The following is a 21,248-nucleotide window of genomic DNA, read 5'->3' on the forward strand; positions in this document are numbered from 1 at the left end:
TGGTACGTACATGAAATAATTTTAAGGTAGTGGTGTTTAATAGTAGTGAATTATAGGAGCTACAGGCGGACTATCAGTTACTTTAAGATCACTTTAATTAACTTGAAGACTGTATTTATGCAATAATAATAATAATAATTTCAGCTGCAGCATATCATAATGTGTATACAAATGAACAAGTACAATAGTAGTTTAATGGCAGATTATATGTACAGCTGCAGGCCATTACAAAGCAGCCAACACAAGTTGTTAGACCTTCAGTGCTGCATGGGCAGTGTTTGACTGTATAGTATACAACGCCTAATGTCATGATCAGGAGCACAAATTAAAGTGACAACTGTACATGTCTTGCAACAAGGCTCTTGGCCATAGATTCATATATATATGTGTGTGTCTGAGTCAACTAAACATGACTGAATTTTGGAAAATGATCAGCCTTGTGGGTATGTTAGACGCACAAAAATATTTAGTTCTGAAACACGGGCATTATTGGTTAAATTCCTACCTACTTTAGGGTAGAATAAACCATAAATACCTTGAATTACAAGAGAACTTATAGAAATATTTGAGAAGTATTTTCTGCTATTAATAACAAGCACCAGACTAATTTTTGTTTCAGACGTGACCATAAAGGTGATTATCCAAAATTTGGTCATACTCAAAATTTTGCCAAGAGGCTTTCAGGAATCTCTCAAACTTTTCATCTTCAGTGTTTCCATTATGCTCCTAGGGTAGCAACATTTCTTACAATTATCATGAAACATTTTAATCAATTAATATATTCTATTATACTTTGATCATATAGAATATTTCAAAGTGAGTCGAGTGACTGTTTTATGTACAGTTGCTCTGTTGGTTTGGATTTTCCACTGACTGATTTTCAAGGAATTAATTATAAGCTCCATAGTTTGAGATATCCACCTGTTATTACTAGCATTATAATTATGTTGGCATAGCATGTACTCTATCCTATTAAGAATTATAATAATATTTTATGTTGCATATTTGGTGTGCAGCTAGTGCAGGCCCTACTATACACTTCACACTGACTGCTTTATTAGAGTACTTAGGCTAGTACACCAACATTACCAAGTAATCAAGATAGTTGTATTTGTTGATATTTATGAATTATGACTTGAAACCCTGTCATCGTGCAACAAATAAATTAAATGCTTGCCAGAAGCCATTCAAACCGGTAGATATAGTTACCCTAGTTGTTGAATTTATGTTCTTCAAGCTACTACTGTGTGGGTTTGTATAATTCGAATTTGAGGTGAAATTAAGCACGTCTGCCACCAGTATTCATGACACAGCTATACGTAGTGTAGTAATATCTGGCTTGCTGTCCATGCATACATATACATTATGCAACGTACTTAGGCCTGAGCCTATTATGCTCAAAATTTTACCTATTATTCTTTCAAGAATTTCCCAAAAAACTCTCCTATTATTCTTTTTGTTATTCTTGTATCCAGCCTATTATTCCATAATTATTCTCATTCAGTATAATATCTGTGGCTAGTCGCTTAGTTTTCAAGATGCTGCTATAAGTAGTTTTGTCCGAATTATTAATAGCCATATATGAAGCATTCCACCTTACACATCATTTTTTTTGTCCATAATAGTTTCAGCAGACTTAGAATAGCTACGTATCTACAGTAATAATTCAAGTGTACTTAATTATTAGTGTATTATAATAATATGCTCTAACTACTGTATAGCTAAGTTAGGTAGATAATAATGCTCAAAGACTTGAAGAAGATACACTGGTATAAGATGTACAAGTTTCAGAGTTGCAGATAATCATGCAGTTAAATCCCTGATGCTGGCTGCAGATTGTTAACATGAAACGATCTGACTGCTCTATTAGAGTATTTGAGCGTTCTATTAGAGTATATCGATCTTTTAGAGGCTTTCAGCTCCTTTCAGCCAGCACTCCTGTCAGCTTTATATCATTTGTAGTAGCTTAACTCTTTCTTCTAGGTAATCAAGAAGAGACACGCCCTCCAATTCCACCGATTATTCCCGTGGTCGTCCGATTATTCTAAAATTACGACTGTAACCATCCTATAATTCCGGAATTATTCTCACGAAATTGGTGACCTATTATTCTCAAGATTATGCCGGCATAATAGGCGCAGGCCTAAACGTACTCCAGTGTTCACTTACATAATATAGCTGCCTCAAGCTCTCTCAGTATGTAGAGGTGCTACTATTAGTGGCTTGACACAATTGTTCTGATAGTCATCATAATAATTATTATATTTCCATTTGTATTGAATATAGCAAACTACACTAAACTAATGCAATACAAAACTAGCATAGTAATAATAATAATGGAATACATGAATGATCCTTAAAGGATTTCGAATGATTACAATGTACAATATTAATGTTCACATAATTATTAAAAGGGCAATAAAAACAGCATTAGCTGTGAAGGTCACACCATTCACACCTATAGACACAAAGAAAATTACACTTGCTGACATACACAAAATCACAGAAAATGTAGTTACATAGTGTTAACTATCTACTTTCAAGTTGAAAGGAGAACTGTTTATTATATCATTGAATGTTTGGCAATTTATTTGGTGCATACAGAACATGTGAGTTCTCTAGTTTCATCATATGGAGAACAGGGGAGAGATCCACATCTTCCTTCAACTGGGTAAAATAAAAGTCCATCTCGGTTTGAACTTGAGCTAGGAACAGGAGTGAAACTTTGGTCAACACAGGTGTACTGTGAACGATGATGTGTGTATCTTTCAGCCATTAAATATCCGTAGTACTCCGTGGTCCATCCTATTGGACACTGATGTTTGGCTGGAAGCATAAAGACAGCAGAACGTTTTTGCACGTAGCACACTGCACATGGCACATCATGCTGGTGGGATTGCTTGCCAAGAGTAAGGTGCAACTGATACTCAGCTCCATATATGGTAGACACATAGCCATCATTCTTTCCACCAACAGTTGTAAGGTATGTAGGATCACTAGGCAAACACTGTGGGTTACTACCACCACCAGGTTGATCATGACCAGCTCCGGCAGCTAATCCAGAATAGACCATTTCTGCAGTTGGTGGGCAAAGAACATGTCCCCATCTAACGTAGACAGCTCCTCCTTCCAAATCAGCTTGTTCTCCAGCCAAAGCAATAGGTCCAGCCTCTCCTTTTGGCCCTGGCAATCCAGTATTGCCCTTCTCTCCTATGGGTCCTGCTGGGCCTTGTTCACCAGGGTTTCCTCTGTGTCCCCTTCTTCCTTGATCACCTTGTTCACCTTTTGTGCCATTAAATCCTTGTATACCTAAATGAGAAATATACAGGTAAACTTCAAATTGTAAAGTGTACATTTTGACAGTGTTCACACACAACATGCTATTAAAGTATTCAGTTGTACTGCAAAAGCAAATACTGTACCATGCATTAATATGTATTAATTACCTTGTACTCCCATATCACCTTTCTCGCCCATGTCACCTTGTATCCCTTGATCACCTGTTGGAAAGACACACATTTATACATTTACAAAGTACCATTAGTATGCAGCAAAGACTGGCCTTATAAACCTTAATAAAGAAGTGGACCATGTTTTTAAGACACACATACCTTTATCTCCTTTCTCGCCAACATCTCCTTTCAGTCCTGGTTCCCCATTATCTCCCTTATCACCACGATCCCCTTTAGGTCCTTGTAGCCCATAATCTCCGTGATCACCTTTCTGACCTATGACACCTAATAGTACAGTATATCAGGTAAAACAGGTTCTTCATGTGTACTCATGTACTGCTTACCAGGGTAACCTTTTCCTCCTGGTCCTCCTCTTGGTCCAGGGAAACCTTGATCACCTAAGAGTAACAGATATTTCAAGATAAGGAATTGTTTACAGGACGCACATACAGTTACACTGTAGGCTAATACCACAATTCTACTACAACCAACCTTGGTCACCCTTTTCTCCTGATCTTCCTTTCATACCAGAGAAACCGGTATCACCTACAATAGACATGCTATTTATAACACAGTAATGTCACATGTGTTACTATTAAGTTACATGTCAAATCTACATGTTAATGTGATCAACTCAAAACACATTACAAGCATACACATAAAATATGTGCTGAAAAGTGGTGCAAAGTACTAACTTTCACAGGTTTCATTATGTCAGACAGTTTACTGGTTTACATAGCTGAAATAATTGTGAAATTGCTGATGTGTGCTAGAAACAAATCATACCTGGTACGCCTCTTGGGCCCATGTCTCCAATATCACCTTTATCTCCTGTGTTACCAGGTAATCCTTGATCACCTTTCCTCCCCTCAGGACCTCTGGGACCTGGTACTCCATCTTTACACTGACACGTACTGTTCAACTGTCTCCTTGCAATGTTATGGGGAATACCTCCATTCTTGAATGACTGAAAAATAATAAATAAAGAATCAATTAACACAGTATTGAATACAATTATTATTGTATGGATTCTTAACCACATTTGCTTTGACATACAATAGGCAAGATATTCATATAACATTTTTTATATTGCAATGCAAGTGCATAAATATTATATTATTATGACTACAATAGAGTTATAATGGGCTATGTCTCCCCCTATTACCAATTGCTCTTTACACACCTAGATACTCAGATATGAATCCTTTTATGCTCCAGTGATTTTCACATGGAACAAACATGTAGTGGTACTATTACAGTCCTCAATTGCGGCTACAAAATTTGGACTTGTCAGTCAAGTGACCTGTCAATTGAGCATGACAACATTTTTATAAACTACCTTGTAAGTACGTATAAGGAATTAAACAGTGCCTTGGCAATTCCTGAGTTAGAATATCTATTGGTTTCAGCACCTTAGAAATGCTGATAGCTGCCACTTAATTAAACTATTCACTACACTGGCTTGTGCATGAAGCAATAAAATAACAACACTTGAATCCATTTTAAGTCAATATTCCTTAAACTGTCAGTTAAACCACACACAGTAAGAATATTACAATCAGCATCATTCTCATGATATCAGATGATATGCCACTTCACCATTTACGAAAAAGATAACTTCAACTGAAACAAACACTATTTATTTAGTTACACTATCAAATATAATGTTACAGATATATATACACACCATCTGTTCAGAACATTCCACTGGTCGGTTTACATACTGACAACGTACAAGTGCTCTTTACTATAATGAACACTATAAGGCTTTACAACACAACAATTCTATACAGCTGGGTAAAAGGAAACAGTCACAGAGTTCAAGAAAAGCCTGGTGAGATAGTTTCACATATAAATCACAACCTTCATTCAAAACGCATGGACAGCAATGCTTGGTAAAGCAGTTTTGCAAGGTAACCTTCAAGCTACAAAAGTGATTACAACACAAAATTAGCAACTGGTTAATACATTTAAAGAGCTAACTGCATAATTCACAATTAAGCAGAAAACCTGGTGTTTGCTCTAGCTAGGAGCTTACAGCCAAAATAAGCAATGCTGCAATGGTTCACCATTGAATCTTACTTTAACTTGGCTTTTCAGCTCCAATAATAGGTCCCTATCATTTTCCACTTGTATTTGTAGCAATCTCAATGATGACTGAAAGTACCAAGTCACTCCAAACAGTAACACTAGACTAACTACTGATAGTACTAGACTGGCTATTAAGACAGAGTCCTTGTTTACACCACCCATCTTCTACCAAGACTTGCAAGCAAAAATGATTTTACTGTTCAGTGAAGCAAATTTATAGGAGTACAGTGGTGTTGAGGAATGTGAGGCATGTCAACAGTGAACACATTTGGTGACCACATACTTCTACAGACATGTCTGATGTCATTATAACATAGAATCATTTATTTACGGAAATCAACTGATCATTCCAAAAGTTTTACAAGCATTTATAATTTCATTTCTCAAGTTACTATAATTATATGTATTTTGACATGTGATTTACCATATATGCACACATTTCTCTGTAATGTTTTGTTCCTAGCTGTTAGCACTGGGCAGGATAAAGTAATGCTATCTTTATTAGATTCCTGTATAAGTAGTACAGCTTCACCACCATGAGAAACAGAGTAAGACAAGTGTAAGAAGACACAGATATCATTTCTGACACATCTAGAAAATGAGTGGGAATTTCAATAGAAATCAAATACGCAAGATGAAATTATTGTGTGGTATTTTAATCAGATATTGACACTACACACTGACACATTCTGTGTGAGTATATTCATAGCAGCTACCAATTTGTCCTAGATTGCAGAGTGAAATGGTGTGTAATCACGAAAGTCACACACTCTCTAGACTAAAAAACGTAATGATATTTCTTCTCAGAAACAATTAATGTCAACTCACATACAGTTGCATATGTAAATCACCATCATCGTTACTCAATCTATCATCATCATCATCACATTGTAACATCATGTAACTGCATTACATTGTTCGAGGTATTCTAATTACAATGATGACCAATTTATCTTAGGTTCACTGTTATATCATTGTAACTGTTTGGTACGTGAATCCTTAGCCACTAATACAATTTTACAATAAGATTTTGTGCAAGTATAAGAGCTCAATGTATTATTTATGTTTACTGTATGACATGCTCGCTGAACAAAGCATTACACATCTTTAATAAATGCTAAGCAGGATTGTTAAGTTAGGTGGCATTTATAAATTCTGTAATACTGAAAAAAAAAGATGTTAGCTTTCTATTACCTATACAAGACGTGGGCACAGTTCCTCCCATAAATATTGTACAGTTAAGCACAATGACCTGTATCTCTTGCCTGTATACTATAGATATACAAATAAACTATTACTGACTTCCAGGATATCATGGAATAAATTTGCACTATAATACAAACATCCATATCCGACGCCACTCCACAGCCTTTAATTTGTACACAACAGTTCTTGTATTACATGGTATAAATTCTCAGCTGGAGCTATCAGTGACAGAATCAATATAAAAAGACCTCCAGATTATTGCATGTCCTAGCACTAGTAGTCTACTGGTTGCTCCACCGGCTGCAACATAATATGCAATTATCGTTGAGTGTACTAATTTAAAAGGATATGCTTAGTTGAGGCATGCTGTAAAATGTTACTTACCAGTCAACTGGACTACTATGTACAGGAAAATCGGTCATTAGTTGAATAATTTCTTGCAACTTAAGTGGCAGTGAGAAAACATGTAACTCCCTTTAAAATATTTCTAATTACACATGATGACATCACTGTCATACAGTATGATCTGTATAGGGGGTTTGGTCTTTCTTGCCCAACCAAAATCCAGCCTCACTTTTCCTTCATAACAGCTTGGCAGTATTGCATAGGCATAACCAAGCCCATACTGTCTTCAGAGTACATAACCCCATACCCTTTCAACAAATTTCTATGAAAATGTTTTTTGTTTGACTAACTGCCTGATACCTCCAGCCAAGCATAACGTAACTATGGATAGTGCTACGGCCATGATGTGTTCCCCAAATACTTCCCCAGTTAATACCAGGCACCCATTGATGTTACAGCTGGGTGGGCTGTTTCCCCAGTTGACACTGGGCCACCAGGTCCCACTAGGTATGCTGGAACAATGTGAGTAAAGAAGGAAACAACAACAACAACAGCAATCAAACCTGGAACTTTTTGATAATCAACAAAAATGACTGAGGTAATGTGATTATTACATGCTTGCTGAACAAAGTTCTATATGCCATCAACTCAGTATACACCTAAATTTTCACACCTTTCCTCCCCCAAATAGTTTAACACTATGAGGTGCCTTTGCACCAGATATACACACCGACAACATTTCTTGAATAAACTTGGATGTATTACAAGCATCCACGTACCACTCCACTACTTTCATATACAACAGGTTCTTGTATTGCATATTATAAATTCTCAGCTGGAGGGACTATCAGTGACAGCTCCAATGTAAAGTGAGACTGTTACATGTTCCACTACAAGCAGTGTACTGGTTGCTCCATTACGGCAGTAATCGCAAATATCATGGGTGCTGATTTAAAGGATTCTGTTTACATGCTGTAAATGCAGATTACCAGTCAATTGAACTGCTCAAGTACATGAATTGGTCAACTGATGAAATATCCCTTGTACATGCACTGTCACTTAAAGTGGCAGTAAGTTATATGTAACTTCCTTGATAAGTATTTAATTTCTTATCACATTACATCACAAATGGCATAGTGAAACTATACATGTACTTCTGCTGTGCACCATGACAACCAATAGTAATTGACAAGCACACTATATATAGCATGACAGTTTTGTACATGCAATACAGATTTGACACGACAAATTATCCCCCTAAGTCCATTAGCCAGGTGTGTAGCTTCTTGGAAAGTAAACATAGCAGCCATACAAGCTGAAATACTTGGTAACATAGCAACCAGGTTTCTCCACTGTATTATTATGCTAAACCTAATTAAATATGTTTGGTTTTTGCCAACAACGCAGCAACTACAACTCATGTGTATGTATACATAACTCATGGCTGCATGGTCACTGACTGTGTGGTTGCCTTATCTTGCCATCTTGTTAGTTATGCTGCTCAGTTACCACAGTACATAAAGCAGAGTTATTAACTTGCTAATTTACCGTATAGTTAACAATTCATAACAATGCTGGTATAATTGGATGGATGTAAGCACTCACAAAGCCAGGTACTACTGGTCATAGACCATAATGCATTCTATCATTATTTCCAAGAATCAGCCGGCTGCCTACAAGTCTATTAAAGCTGATTCTGTTTGAGTATTTGGATGGCTCTTTCTTGTTGTCAATCATATATTTTACTGTTTCTCTATGTGTCTTTGGCCATGACCTATTTTGGGCTAAAACCTCTTACGTACACTCTCAGTGTCTAAATTATTTTAGCATCTTTAACTAATTATATAGCAAAGACCACATCATGAAAACTAAAATATTAAAATCCTAGTGCCCACACAATAGTCTAACCCAAGTTCCGCCACAATCAACTTAGCATTAAGTACACAGTTTGTAAGGTCTTCAATTAACATACCACAACAATGATATAGCAATTTCCTTGCGTGCAAAACTTTCAACAAAGTCAATAATTGTCACCTTGCTTCCCAGATTCATACCAAATAAAACGTATAATATGATAGCTCTTACTTTTATGGCTAAGTTTGCTTTGAAAATTTTTGTCAAGACAGTGAAATCTAATCAAGACTTCATTAATTCAGTAGTTCAGCAATTGTAATCAGATTTTAAGCCAATGTACAATTTAGATTTATGCAAAGCTAAAGTGTTCACATATATTTTTAAGGAAACTTGGTTTTGCTGTTAGAAATATTTTAACATTAAAACCATACATGTACATGTACTAAGTAAATGCAATTTTAAGACATGACAATAGTAACAATACACCAGTTACCACCTGGAGAGAAACATGATTATTTTGCTACCGTGACAGTCCAGTGATGCACAACCATTTAAACTAATATTACAAGTGGGATGCTGAGATTGTATACAAACCTACACTTACAGAACACATACTAATACCAAAAGAGTAACACAGTAATGAAGTTAAATGGAATTCAATCTGGTGGGGTAATGCATTTAGCTTGCTTAAATAAACACACAAAATTCTTTAGTACATTCATGGTTGTTATATGCAGCAGACTGTGGCCAGTTGTCATGACTCATAAGCAATACTGAAAACGCTCCACCTTGGTTGAAGTCCACATAAAGTGTAAACATACTTCGTAGCAAATTAGATAAAGCTTGTTAGACATGTAATGAGTACCAACCCATTAGAAACATGTACACATTGTCAGACAGCAGGTCAGTCCTACGCCAGGTAGAACAGTAATCAGATCAACGTACTAAATGAATGAATTTGTAATTGTACCAACAACAGAAAAATACTTTCCAGAGAACTTTGTATGAAGACAATTTCAGCTACGTATATACCATTTTTATTAATGTACGTAGTTACCCGCCATATAGTAGCATTCTTCATCCATAAAGACAACTAAATGGCATTCATTTATCGGATGGAAGCCTGTTATGTTGATATACATTGCTTATGTATACACAATTCAAAGGAGTTTGTAACATTGCTAATATCATTATGGTACATGATAAACCTTTGTGCTACTTTTAAGAAACCACACTATAGTATTATCAGAGCACATAAGTGGCGCAAGGTGCTTATGAGCTCCTGGTACACCCACTTAAAATCACTACAGTTGGTAAATACTGTTAATCTAGGATTAGCTTACTATAATATATAATGTCACCAAGAGTAAATAATAAGAGATTATTTATTTTAAGAGTAAGAATAAAAGTTACACAATATCATCCAATGTAAATCTATATTGATGCCTTGAGAGAAAATTAGCACAGTACAATAGCTAACAAGTTAGCTACTTTGTACTAACAAGTTGCCAACAAAGACCCTAGCTACAAATTACACACACATGCAGACTAGTCAAAACATTATCCTCAATGAATACCATCTATGAATGATCAAAGACCAAACGTACACTATAGCACGTGCCAATAGCCCAATAGTGTATGAATAATTTTTAGAAATTAGTCTGGCTTAGGTTGTTCTTGTTTCAATATGTGAAACACACCATGACCCAAATGTAACACACCAAAGGAAGTGGTGATGTATGTATTTGAATACTAACTGGCTTCTTGAATAAAACAAGGAAACCAAAATAGCCCCAGGAGCTTTTAGTTTTTGTTTTTTTTCTGGTTAGATACACACACACACAATGTTGGGGGTACACAGCTTACCAACTGTAAAACAATGTCATAGTACTAAACTATTGGAAAGCTATTGATGGATGATCCAACCATAATTTAAACACCACCTAGAAATAGATACTGCTCTCTACCTAACCTCAAACAAATTGATTGATTATTACTATTCATTCTGACGATGTGCTACCATTTTCACATAATATGCCAGCACTGTAACAGCCTATTAACCACACACGTACAAAGTGCACAGGTTACTTCACTGATGGTAAACAGTTAAAATCTATCAGAGGCATCATATGGTACATGAATGAAAAACCTTGTGGGACTGGTGAGTTTAAACTTGAATAAGTACATAGCTAAGGAAACAAAATGTCCGGCTGTCTGTATGACTGTGCACGTGCATGTGTACATGTACACACCAGGGATGGGCGGTATTGACATTTCTGCCATACGATTATTGTCATGAGTCAATATCACGATTATCACAATCATTGTCCACTTATCCACTGTAATAAAAAACATTCAACTAATTGGCAATTTAAGATCAGTGATAAAAATTCTTAATTATTACACGATAATTGCCAACTTCAATTATCACTAATTAATGAAATTGATTATCACTAATTAATGGAAATTAATTAGACAATGTTAATTATTGCCAACAACAAAATCACGATTATCATGATAACCAAATAATTGCCCATCCCCACCTAGCATATACATGTACATTAGCTGGAACATCAAGATTTTCATATTAGTTATCACTCAATACATTAACACACTAGCACCAGTACATGTCATATTGTGCTGGTCATATGACTGTAATTAATTACTACACACTAAAGGCTGGCCAGGATTTACAGCAGCTTAGTATGCATGTGAACAGAACAGTTTATTATTATTATTTGTTCCGTCATACAACGACGATTCGTCAGATACCAAAAGTTTATTCTTTCTAAAAAGTGACAATAGAGTTTAAATATTGAGAACAATGGAAATTTTGTAAGAAAATTTACTGCTCTAACAGAGCACACAGGACAATACAAACAGGCATGCATAAAGTTAAGAGGTCATAATAATATAAAAAAGAGAACTCTTGATCATAAAATTGAAGCAATTGTGTACCAGAATGTTATAAACTAAAACGCATAGCATTGAACAGAAAATATTTCAGAAGTTGGCTTAAAAGAACTGAAAAAAAATCATGCTAAGTACTAGCAGGACTGAAACTAGTAACCTCATGCTAGACTCCACCACCTGGACTGTGTGTCTTGTGGTTTGGAATAGATGCAGAAAAAAAGTCTTGGTTGTACACCATGGCCATCAGTGTACTGTAGAATACAAACAATGGCAGGTAGTGCATGACTTTATTTTAAAAAGTATTTTAATGTCCTATGATGAGTGCTATGATTAGCACAAAAACCACTTTGATACATGCAGGATAGTTGTTATGCATTGCATTACCAGCTTTGCATGTGTGTGTGTGTGTGTGTGTGTGTGTGTGTGTGTGTGTGTGTGTGTGTGTGTGTGTGTGTGTGTGTGTGTGTGTGTGTGTGTGTGTGTGTGTGTGTGTGTGTGTGTGTGTGTGTGTGTGTGTGTGTGTGTGTGTGTGTGTGTGTGTGTGTGTGTGTGTGTGTGTGTGTGTGTGTGTGTGTGTGTGTGTGTGTGTGTGTGTGTGTGTGTGTGTGTGTGTGTGTGTGTGTGTGTGTGTGTGTGTGTGTGTGTGTGTGAAGTGAGATTCTGAATTAAAAACAGATCTTACATAGCAGAGCTGCATAGACACAACAGGAAGCCTTTTATGTACATAATATTACTCACCTTACAGGATACAGATTAGACCAATGAATGGCATCATTAGGCATTAGTGCTTTCAAGTGGTCTACAAATACCACATCATGTTTTAGCTTTTTGCATTATTGCGTTATGAAAGTACATACAGTAACAAGAGCTCATAAGCATTTTAAGGCACAGCAGTTTTGTATCTTGTGACACTTGTGGACAGAATACTGCCCAACATACATGATCATGGTTTACAGTTACACACTTGCACACTGACATTGCCATTTAGCTGTATGCAAAGAAAATCAAACTTGTGCTTGGGTAACATCTGGCCTGAAACTACACTTTCTAACAAAGGAATAAACACCCTCCCTTTCCAAATATGTTCAGTTTATACCAACACTTGTACATGATTTTTATTGCAGTACACCATCAAGCCTGGTACAATAGTATATATTATCACAGCTGTCAGTCTGGATCAGACTTATTGAGATTCCAATCTAGGGCAAAGTCCTAAAGTTTATGTAAGGATATGGCTGCAGCACACAAACACAAGGTTTAAATGTCACCTATCTTGCATAGCACTATTAGTTGTCTGACCAATAAAGGCTATAATGGTCACTAAAAGCAACATCTAGTTACCAAACTCCATGGGTACAGATAGTTCATAGAAGCACTCCTAAAGCTGAAAAAGTTGCAAGTAACACAATGGTGAAACCAGCTAGCAGCTGGAGTGTACAAATGAGTAAGAGTGTAGTGTTGTAAGGCAGCATAGCCAAGTGGCTAGAGCATTATTTCCCTGGTAATCAAAAGGTTCCAGGTTTGATGCTTAGTGTTGCTAAGTTGGTGCTGTTGCTATTCTTTCTTTACTCAGTCTACCCAGTTGTACAGTGGGGACCTGGTGGCCTAGCCTGAGTGTCAATTGGGGAAGCAGCCCACCTAGCTGTAATGGGTACCTGGTGTTAAATAGGTAAACAAATGCCCAACTGTCCTCGTCTCGCTTAGTGGTGTTGTGGAACTTCAGGTTCTGCGGCCCCTCTCTGTGTGAGACATGGACATTGTTACTAGTCCTGCTCCAGGAGAATTTGCCTGCACAATATTCGAGTGTCTAAGTGGCCATAGACATGGCTCACTGGGCAGCTGTAGCTGTGTTTCACACAGCTGCCAGAGTGCTTTGTAAGTGTGTGTGTGTGTGTGTGTGTGTGTGTGTGTGTGTGTGTGTGTGTGCGTGTGTGCGCACGTGTGTGTGTTATATACTGTAGCATTACACAACAAAAGCACTTTAACAGCTTTCTTTACTACACATGGTAAAGTAAGATTCAAGAGGCAAGACTCACCATGGTAACAACTGAATACTAAAAGCTAGCTATAGTTGTTATTTTCCAATTAGATAGTAATTATGTGATCTCATGTATTATAAGCTGTGGGCAAACAGCACAAAGAGAGCGGAAAAGAAAACTGACTCATTTTATAATAAGCAATACCATTGCAATAGCAGATCAAAGGAAATCAACAGGGTGTGCACAACATTTAAATGTTGAACTTTCAAAAAATATTATACCACCAATATGCATTTAGGTACTGTAACATTTTTGTGGGGAACGTTGAATGTTCTTGAAGACTTGAGGTAAAGGAAGCAATTTATTCTGTTACTTAAATTTCTACCTTGGTTAATGGTTGATCCCCACCAAAGATAACTTGTTGGGGGTCAATAAAACTCAGTTTCTGTTTCGTACCCATAGTCTAGTACAAATGTAGCTAGCAAATTCAGCATGGACCTAGTTCTTTAGCAGCCTTCAGTCTTACAGGCTAACCAACTAATCCCTTTGTTGGGTTGGGGAAACTCATTGGTGGCTAAGTCTCTCATGCACCACTGTTAACAAATCAACACAATTATCGTATGTGTTTACTTGGTAATGGGAGGAACTATAATGTCTGAGTAGGTGCTTTATTGGCATCCTTTATGTACACAGACAAATTGTAAAAGTAGTATATTCACATTTGCAATCAGGATACCATTGGTTGCTATAGTTTCTATGACACTCCACCTAACAAAGCAATGCAAATTGTTTATTTAACTGTCACGATGCTTCAGGGGAAAAAATGATGTACAATCAAAGTGGCAACTAAAGTAACAAAATAAAGTGTTAAAAGTGTTAAAAATGTATCACATATGGTAGTTTGACACACAGTAGAATAAAAGGACTAGAATAGTATGGATGGTACATGTGAATGACACATGCATAGTTAAAACTTGCTGCATATACATGGATGTGGATTCAAAGCTTTGTCTAAGACAATATCATCGAGTATTCACAAAACTAAACCACATGATATCTATGTAATGAGAGTGACATTGGATGTACTTATGTACGTACGAAGGTTTGTACTGTATACTTTGACTTTCTGTGGTTCAAGCATGAAAGGCTGCACTAGGAGCTCACCTTTAACACAGTAAGCTCCTGCTGAACAAGTTGATGTTGTGCTACTTCTAAAAACCAGGCGTCATGCAGCTAGCTAACTAATCTGGAATAACTATAGACAGTATATACTACTATGAATTAACCAACTATGTATTACTACTTTACAATAGGGTAGTTTGGGTTGTGCAATAATATAATTAGCTATTTCTCGTATTTCGTAATTCATGAAATATTCGTAATTCGTTCAATTACGTTGCTATGCACTGCTAAGGAAGCGTTTGTTAAATAAACCGCTTTTACCAACATATTACGCACAAAACTATCTTCTAAACTGTTTTATAGTGTGACTAACGTGTTTTTTCCCCACAAATTTTCTCGACAAAGTCTCAAAGCTGCTCTTCATTTTCGTTCGCGTACGTAAGGGATACGCCCCCTTTCAACTCGAAGCGATAGGCTATTCCTGGCAGTGTACGAGGCCTGCACTGTTGTTTTTCAGTTGCTAAATGCCTGAAAACCTCAAGGGGAAGGTAGTCTGAGGAAAGTCACCACACCCGTATTTCAGTCCGCCGAAAAGAAACCACCCCAGAGCAAAGTTCACCTGTGCAGAAGTTTAATACAGACTTCATTTCACTTTTTACTTCTTACGTAAAAGCTGCTTTTACCGTTATTAAACGATTTTGCTCACGTGGGTGCGTACGGACAAACATAGGTAGATAGGTAGATAGGTACATAGGTAGATAGATAGGTACACACACACTTTTACGGAAACAATTACAGTAAACCAGGCGCACGCCCACAGCCGGCCTTCGGCCGGCTGTGGGCGTGCGCCAGGTTAAAATTTTTTAAACCCATTAATGGCTCTAGCCGCTGCTTTGAACATGCCCATAGGTGTCCCATTGCTGATCCTTCCTAGACTAATGCACATTTATTATGTAATTACGGGTAAGTTATTGTTATTAGAATATAGGAGAGTGCTGAAAACAACAAGAAGATATACTACTATACATCAATGGAGACAGATATATAGAGACGACCCTTGCCTGCTTGTCCCAGAAGCATGGTATACAGGAGTACATACGTACACACATGTGCAACACTGAAAATGGGATAAATCAACTGTGAAATAGATTGCACAGTTAGTAAAACCATGTAGAATAGTTCTATGGAGTGTAAGGCATCTTTGTAAACGGTTAGTTTGCATCCTGCTGTTTGTTCAGGCTGGTTTTTACTGAAGTTCAGACTTTTCCGTGTAATAACTGTGGTTGGTATTACATAAACAAAAACAACACAGTTGAGTTCCTTATTTCATAGCGAGTATTTAGATATGTGGTTACTAAGTAGTTCTGTGCACATTAAGGTTTACATGATGAGATTCGGCAATTCACCAAGAAGTTGCCAGGAATATAGCCAACAATGAGTAACATTGAACTTGTTTTTCAAATATACAAAGAGCTGTAATTGACCATTAAACATAACGGATTTGTATTACTATGCATCAAAACAAAACGTCCAGTATCCATCTGCTCTTGGAATTTAGCAGAAATCACAGCTGCATGTTGGAGTGGGTTAACAAATTTGCTACAGTAATTTGTTACTATAGGAGATAATAGTGTACAATGTATATCCGAGCAAAAATATGCGCCAGTAGTACTTGTCATACAACCTCTCCTACACAGGCGGTAAGAGCAGTTACTATTGGCCTGTCTACATTTGTGCAAATATGGGTAGCACCAGCTTAAGGTGGCAAGGTGACAAACCTTATACAGAGTATTTACAGTACTCTTAATTAATTTTTATTTGTTTTTCCTTTATTCCGCAGAGGTCTTTAACCTGATATCTTAGTGTAAAGGTGCCCAAGCAAAGTGTGGGTACTACTAGGCCTGAAGATTAAACAAATAATATCCAGTGGTTTGAAATATGTATTACCTAAATATGAATTTCCAACTAAGTTGTACCCTTACATTCAGATGCACATAAGTGACATGCAAGGATTATCGAGAAAATGTATTAGCTATTAGTAGAGAAACTCACTGTCTAATAGTCATGGCTATTATGTTGTAGTGCGTAGGTACACTACATGCTATACTTACTGCCTCGTGTAGTATCACCTCTGTCAGCAGAGTAAAGGCATGTACATTGGATTCAGAATGAAACTCTCACCGTGAATGTACTGGAGTCAAAACAATAACAAACTTTAAATTAATCGAACTTGAGTGGAAATAAAAAATATGTCAACATTAACCCAAGTAAAGTTGATAAATACATCAAATCAAGTCTAGACATGTACACACACAATACCTACTATGCACATCAACTTTAAGGTATTGTTCATGACTGCATGTGGGAGAAGCCAAATATGTGTGTTTATTGATGAATGTGCAAGAGTTCTATCTCACGTAGACAAATAAGAAGCACAACAAGAGCACAACTACCCATGAATCAATTTGTACTTGAAAAACTGTACTTTTCACTTGTACATGTAAGCATTCATTAAATTCCTAAGTGTTTCTGAATAGACAGTGTGAAAAATGTTAACTTCTTGTACTGTACTTTAAAAAAATACTGTCAGGACCACATACTTTGTAGAGTTAAAAGAACTAATCCTTTAATAGTTTCACATACACAGATTCACACATCAGCAATTACAATGGTATTTTTATTTTGCTGAATTTGGGGAAAAACTAAAAGTTCAATACACAAATATTCTTACGTTAATTTTATCAAAAAATAAACAGAAACAATTGGTACTTAACCCTAATGGATTGTCAGGAAATTAACAGACGGTGTCAACAGAAATATTTCACATACCATCATGCACAATTGGAATCTAATATGGTTGGACCCCCATAGTAGGTACTCACAGTTCAGTTGACCACCATAGCATGGGGTAAATATGTGCATAAGTGTCCAATGATAATAACCTGGTATAACAGATAGAGAGCAATGCTAGACCTAATTAGCAATGGTGCTTACACAAAATAAGCCACAGCATGTGCAATGCCCTGTCTCTATCAACTATTAGGCAGCTGCCATTATAGTTACATAACATAATAAGGAGTAGCACACAACATGTGGGGGTACATTCATATCATACAACATTACATATAAGGAAGTGTAAACAACACAATAGTGGAATGCAGTCACAACATTTGCTATTTTTAGCTAGTCGTCTTGAGGACGTGATAAAACACATGTATTAGTCTAACATAAACAAATGAACAAGTCCTCCAAAGAAAATATTTTACACGCAACACAAGCAAGCCAACAGACATGTGTATGTTAAGCTGACAGTGCAAACCTGACACAGTACGCATACGCTTACTTGATAAATGTATTCAATACAATTCCCAATATTTATCACTTTGCTAACACATTTGTCCCTCACACTAGCATAATAGTTCAAATTAAAATCATGCAAGGTACCACTAAAATTTCTCATGTATTAATAAACAGTGGTCAATCAGTTTGTTGCTATGAGACTACAACAGCTAACAAGCCATTACCCACCGTAAAGTACTAAACTATGTGACACATAGACAGTGACAACAACATCATTGGTAATCATGATTTATGTAACCTGTCATCTATTGTCACTTAACTGAACTGTTTGATTTGTTATTAAACTCAATTGTTGGCATACCGTGGGAATTGTTCCACATATTTCCTAAACTTTTCCAGCTGCGTGCCTGCATACATACGTTAACTACCACTCATATTTGTACTTAATCTTCTCCTATCCTATATGCACTCATAGATATTTCCACAAAGGTATCCTAACTTGATGTTTAAAAGCTTCATTATATTCTACTGCACGTATGTTTGCATTTCACGTACAATTGCTACACAAATGATATCTGTTTACGTACATACGTATGGCATGCTGTCACAAAAAGTACTGTATATTTTTGAGAATGCAATTGGGAAACTGTAAACAGTTTGCTGTGTGTTGTGTTACAGTGACAGCAAACATTGTAAAGCTATTGTTGATGATCACTAATTTATCGTTCGTGGTCATGTTAGGATAATGTTAAACACCAACCATGCCAGACAGTCTGTCGGCAACACTGCATGTTACTACAGTACACTAAAAATCTGTACATTATAAACCAAGTCAGTTTGGCTATGTGAGAAATGTGTAAACCAATAGTGTTCTAGCCCTGAGATACAGTCATATAGAAATTGCTGGTCACATGGTACACAGAAATGTGGTACATTACTAGCTGACAAATTACATACAAACAAGCCTTTGACAATATTGAACCCACTAAATATACATAAGCACTACTCATTATTGACTTGTGAAAAATTTTCTAAACAGTGGAATATAGTATACAATTCTTGGAATAAATAAAATTGAAGCACTGTCATTTTATGCTCTACTGAACACCACCAAATGAGACTCCCTTGCAGCTCTATATTCATTAATACAGTTGTGTATTGGTTGCACAATGTTAGCACATGGAATATTTACAGATTCACATTTGTGTAGTACATAGATGACTTCTTACATTATGATAACCAACCAAGTGCTGTGGCACTCATAAAATGATTGAATCAAGTGTCAGTTAAGTGCTGAAGTTTAACAATACCATAGATACCAATAAACTAATAATGCTATGACATTTATTCACTATTACAGTATTTAAGTAAATGTGCATGTAGAAAACCATGTACTACTCACAAGGAGCCAGAAGTATTTACATGCATCATAAAGAATTCATGCAATTCCATTATCATTATTTAGACAGTAAGTACAAAGCTACCTCAATCTCATCCTGTAACTTCAACAACAGTTCCCTATCATACTCCACTTGTTGCTGTAGTAGATTCAGTGATGATTGAAAGTACCAAGTCACACCAAACAGTAACACTAGACTAACTATTGATAGTGCTAGACTAGTTCCCAGTATACCACCTTTGTTGATAGCACTCATTTCTAAAAGGATCTCACCAAGTGCAGTGAGCTGTGGTACTGACTGCACTGTTTATATACAATGTTGTTGTGTGGGAATGGTGTGTTCTGTTTGTGTGGGTATGGTGTGTTCTGTTTGTATAACATGGTCATGACCAGATTGAACAGCAAACAAAAGGCTTTGTAGTAGTGATTGTGTGGTACATGGCATATACCCTGCAGGGATAGTTGGATTCAGTGGAATGGTGGATTGGAATGAAATGGACTGGAATGGTGGAATGGAATGGTGAACTGGAATGGAATGGTAGTTAGATAATTTCACCTAGTGGTCACCTCTTTACAAGACCACATCCTAATAAAGACCACCTCTTAATAAAGACCATTTTATTTTAACGTCTAAATTGCTGCTATGTTGTTTTAGAGTTTTAGAGTGTATCCGTGGCTTTAATAATAATTGTGCACCATATGTCTAGTTAATAATAATTGTGTACCATATGTCTAGTAAGTCAGAGTGATATCTGATTTATGATACAACAATATCCCCATACAAAACAGCTTGGTTGTACAAAAGACATATCCATGAAACTAAACGTAACTGGCAACAAAAGGACTGGTGAGGCCGAGAAATGACTAATACAATGTTGTAATGCTGGCAACTATACAATTTACAATAATCTATATAACATTGGTCTTTTATAAATGACTGGTGCAGTCTTGCTGCGTTCCTAATTAAATCTCAGTAACTCGGAGCAATTTACAGAGTACTTTGTTACAGAGTAATTTGGCCGCCTTTTTTCTCTTCTACACTGACTATTGAAAAAGGCACCAGATTATTAGCCAATTAGAGCTGAAGGGTTAAATGAGCTATAATAAAAGTTGCAGTACAAGTGCAGTTGCATCTTATGCATATATGGGCAATGAAAAGATGGAAAGAGCAAGGGTAATAACTAATCTCTTCTAAGAATTTGTTTCCTTGATATTTAAATAAATAAACTATACAACAAATTGGTATGGTTGCTATGCAAGATACGTATGGCTTACTACAGCCCTTATTGAATATTGCATGTCAGTCACACATAATATTTATCATATCTCCAAGTCATAAAACTAATGGGCTTGAAATTACAAAATGCGATTCAAGATGTATTGAATATTCATCATAATGATAGGCATCAGTAGAGCAATACTAACATCTAACATATCTATTGTGTCAAGAACTAATGGCAAATGTAATTCTATGCCTGAAGGTAACTTTAGTAACTGAACCTCATAAATATGCACCTTAAAGTCATGTGTGTATGTACTGTATGTTTCATGTTAACAAACTATATACAACATGTGTGAAACTACAAT

The 21,248-nt window shown here is 36.4% G+C and overlaps 1 protein-coding gene across 1 annotated transcript; it reads right to left on the reverse strand.

Annotated features, from left to right (window-relative positions):
* Positions 1 to 2,389: 2,389 nt before the first annotated feature.
* On the reverse strand, positions 2,390 to 19,928 carry LOC136254862 (short-chain collagen C4-like). The gene is made up of 7 exons (XM_066047625.1): positions 19,747 to 19,928; positions 4,239 to 4,419; positions 3,945 to 3,998; positions 3,797 to 3,850; positions 3,612 to 3,737; positions 3,447 to 3,500; positions 2,390 to 3,309 (listed from the first exon to the last, which is right to left on the reverse strand). The coding sequence occupies exons 1-7, from the start codon at positions 19,915 to 19,917 to the stop codon at positions 2,588 to 2,590; spliced, it is 1,362 nt and encodes a 453-aa protein (XP_065903697.1). The 5' UTR covers positions 19,918 to 19,928; the 3' UTR covers positions 2,390 to 2,587.
* Positions 19,929 to 21,248: the final 1,320 nt, after the last annotated feature.

The sequence above is a fragment of the Dysidea avara genome, chromosome 4 (genome assembly GCF_963678975.1).
Source record: "Dysidea avara chromosome 4, odDysAvar1.4, whole genome shotgun sequence".
NCBI classification, from domain to species: Eukaryota; Metazoa; Porifera; class Demospongiae; order Dictyoceratida; family Dysideidae; genus Dysidea; species Dysidea avara.

What these genes read in the sequence shown, in the direction of transcription:
- LOC136254862 (XM_066047625.1), bottom strand. Translation starts at nt 19,917, where the DNA reads ATGAGTGCTATCAACAAAGGTGGTATACTGGGAACTAGTCTAGCACTA. An exon ending in AGTTACAGGATGAGATTGAG is followed by an intron (nt 4,420 to 19,746) that starts GTAGCTTTGTAC and finishes ATTATTTTTCAG; the next exon opens with TCATTCAAGAATGGAGGTAT. An exon ending in AGGAGAAAAGGGTGACCAAG is followed by an intron (nt 3,851 to 3,944) that starts GTTGGTTGTAGT and finishes TGTTACTCTTAG; the next exon opens with GTGATCAAGGTTTCCCTGGA.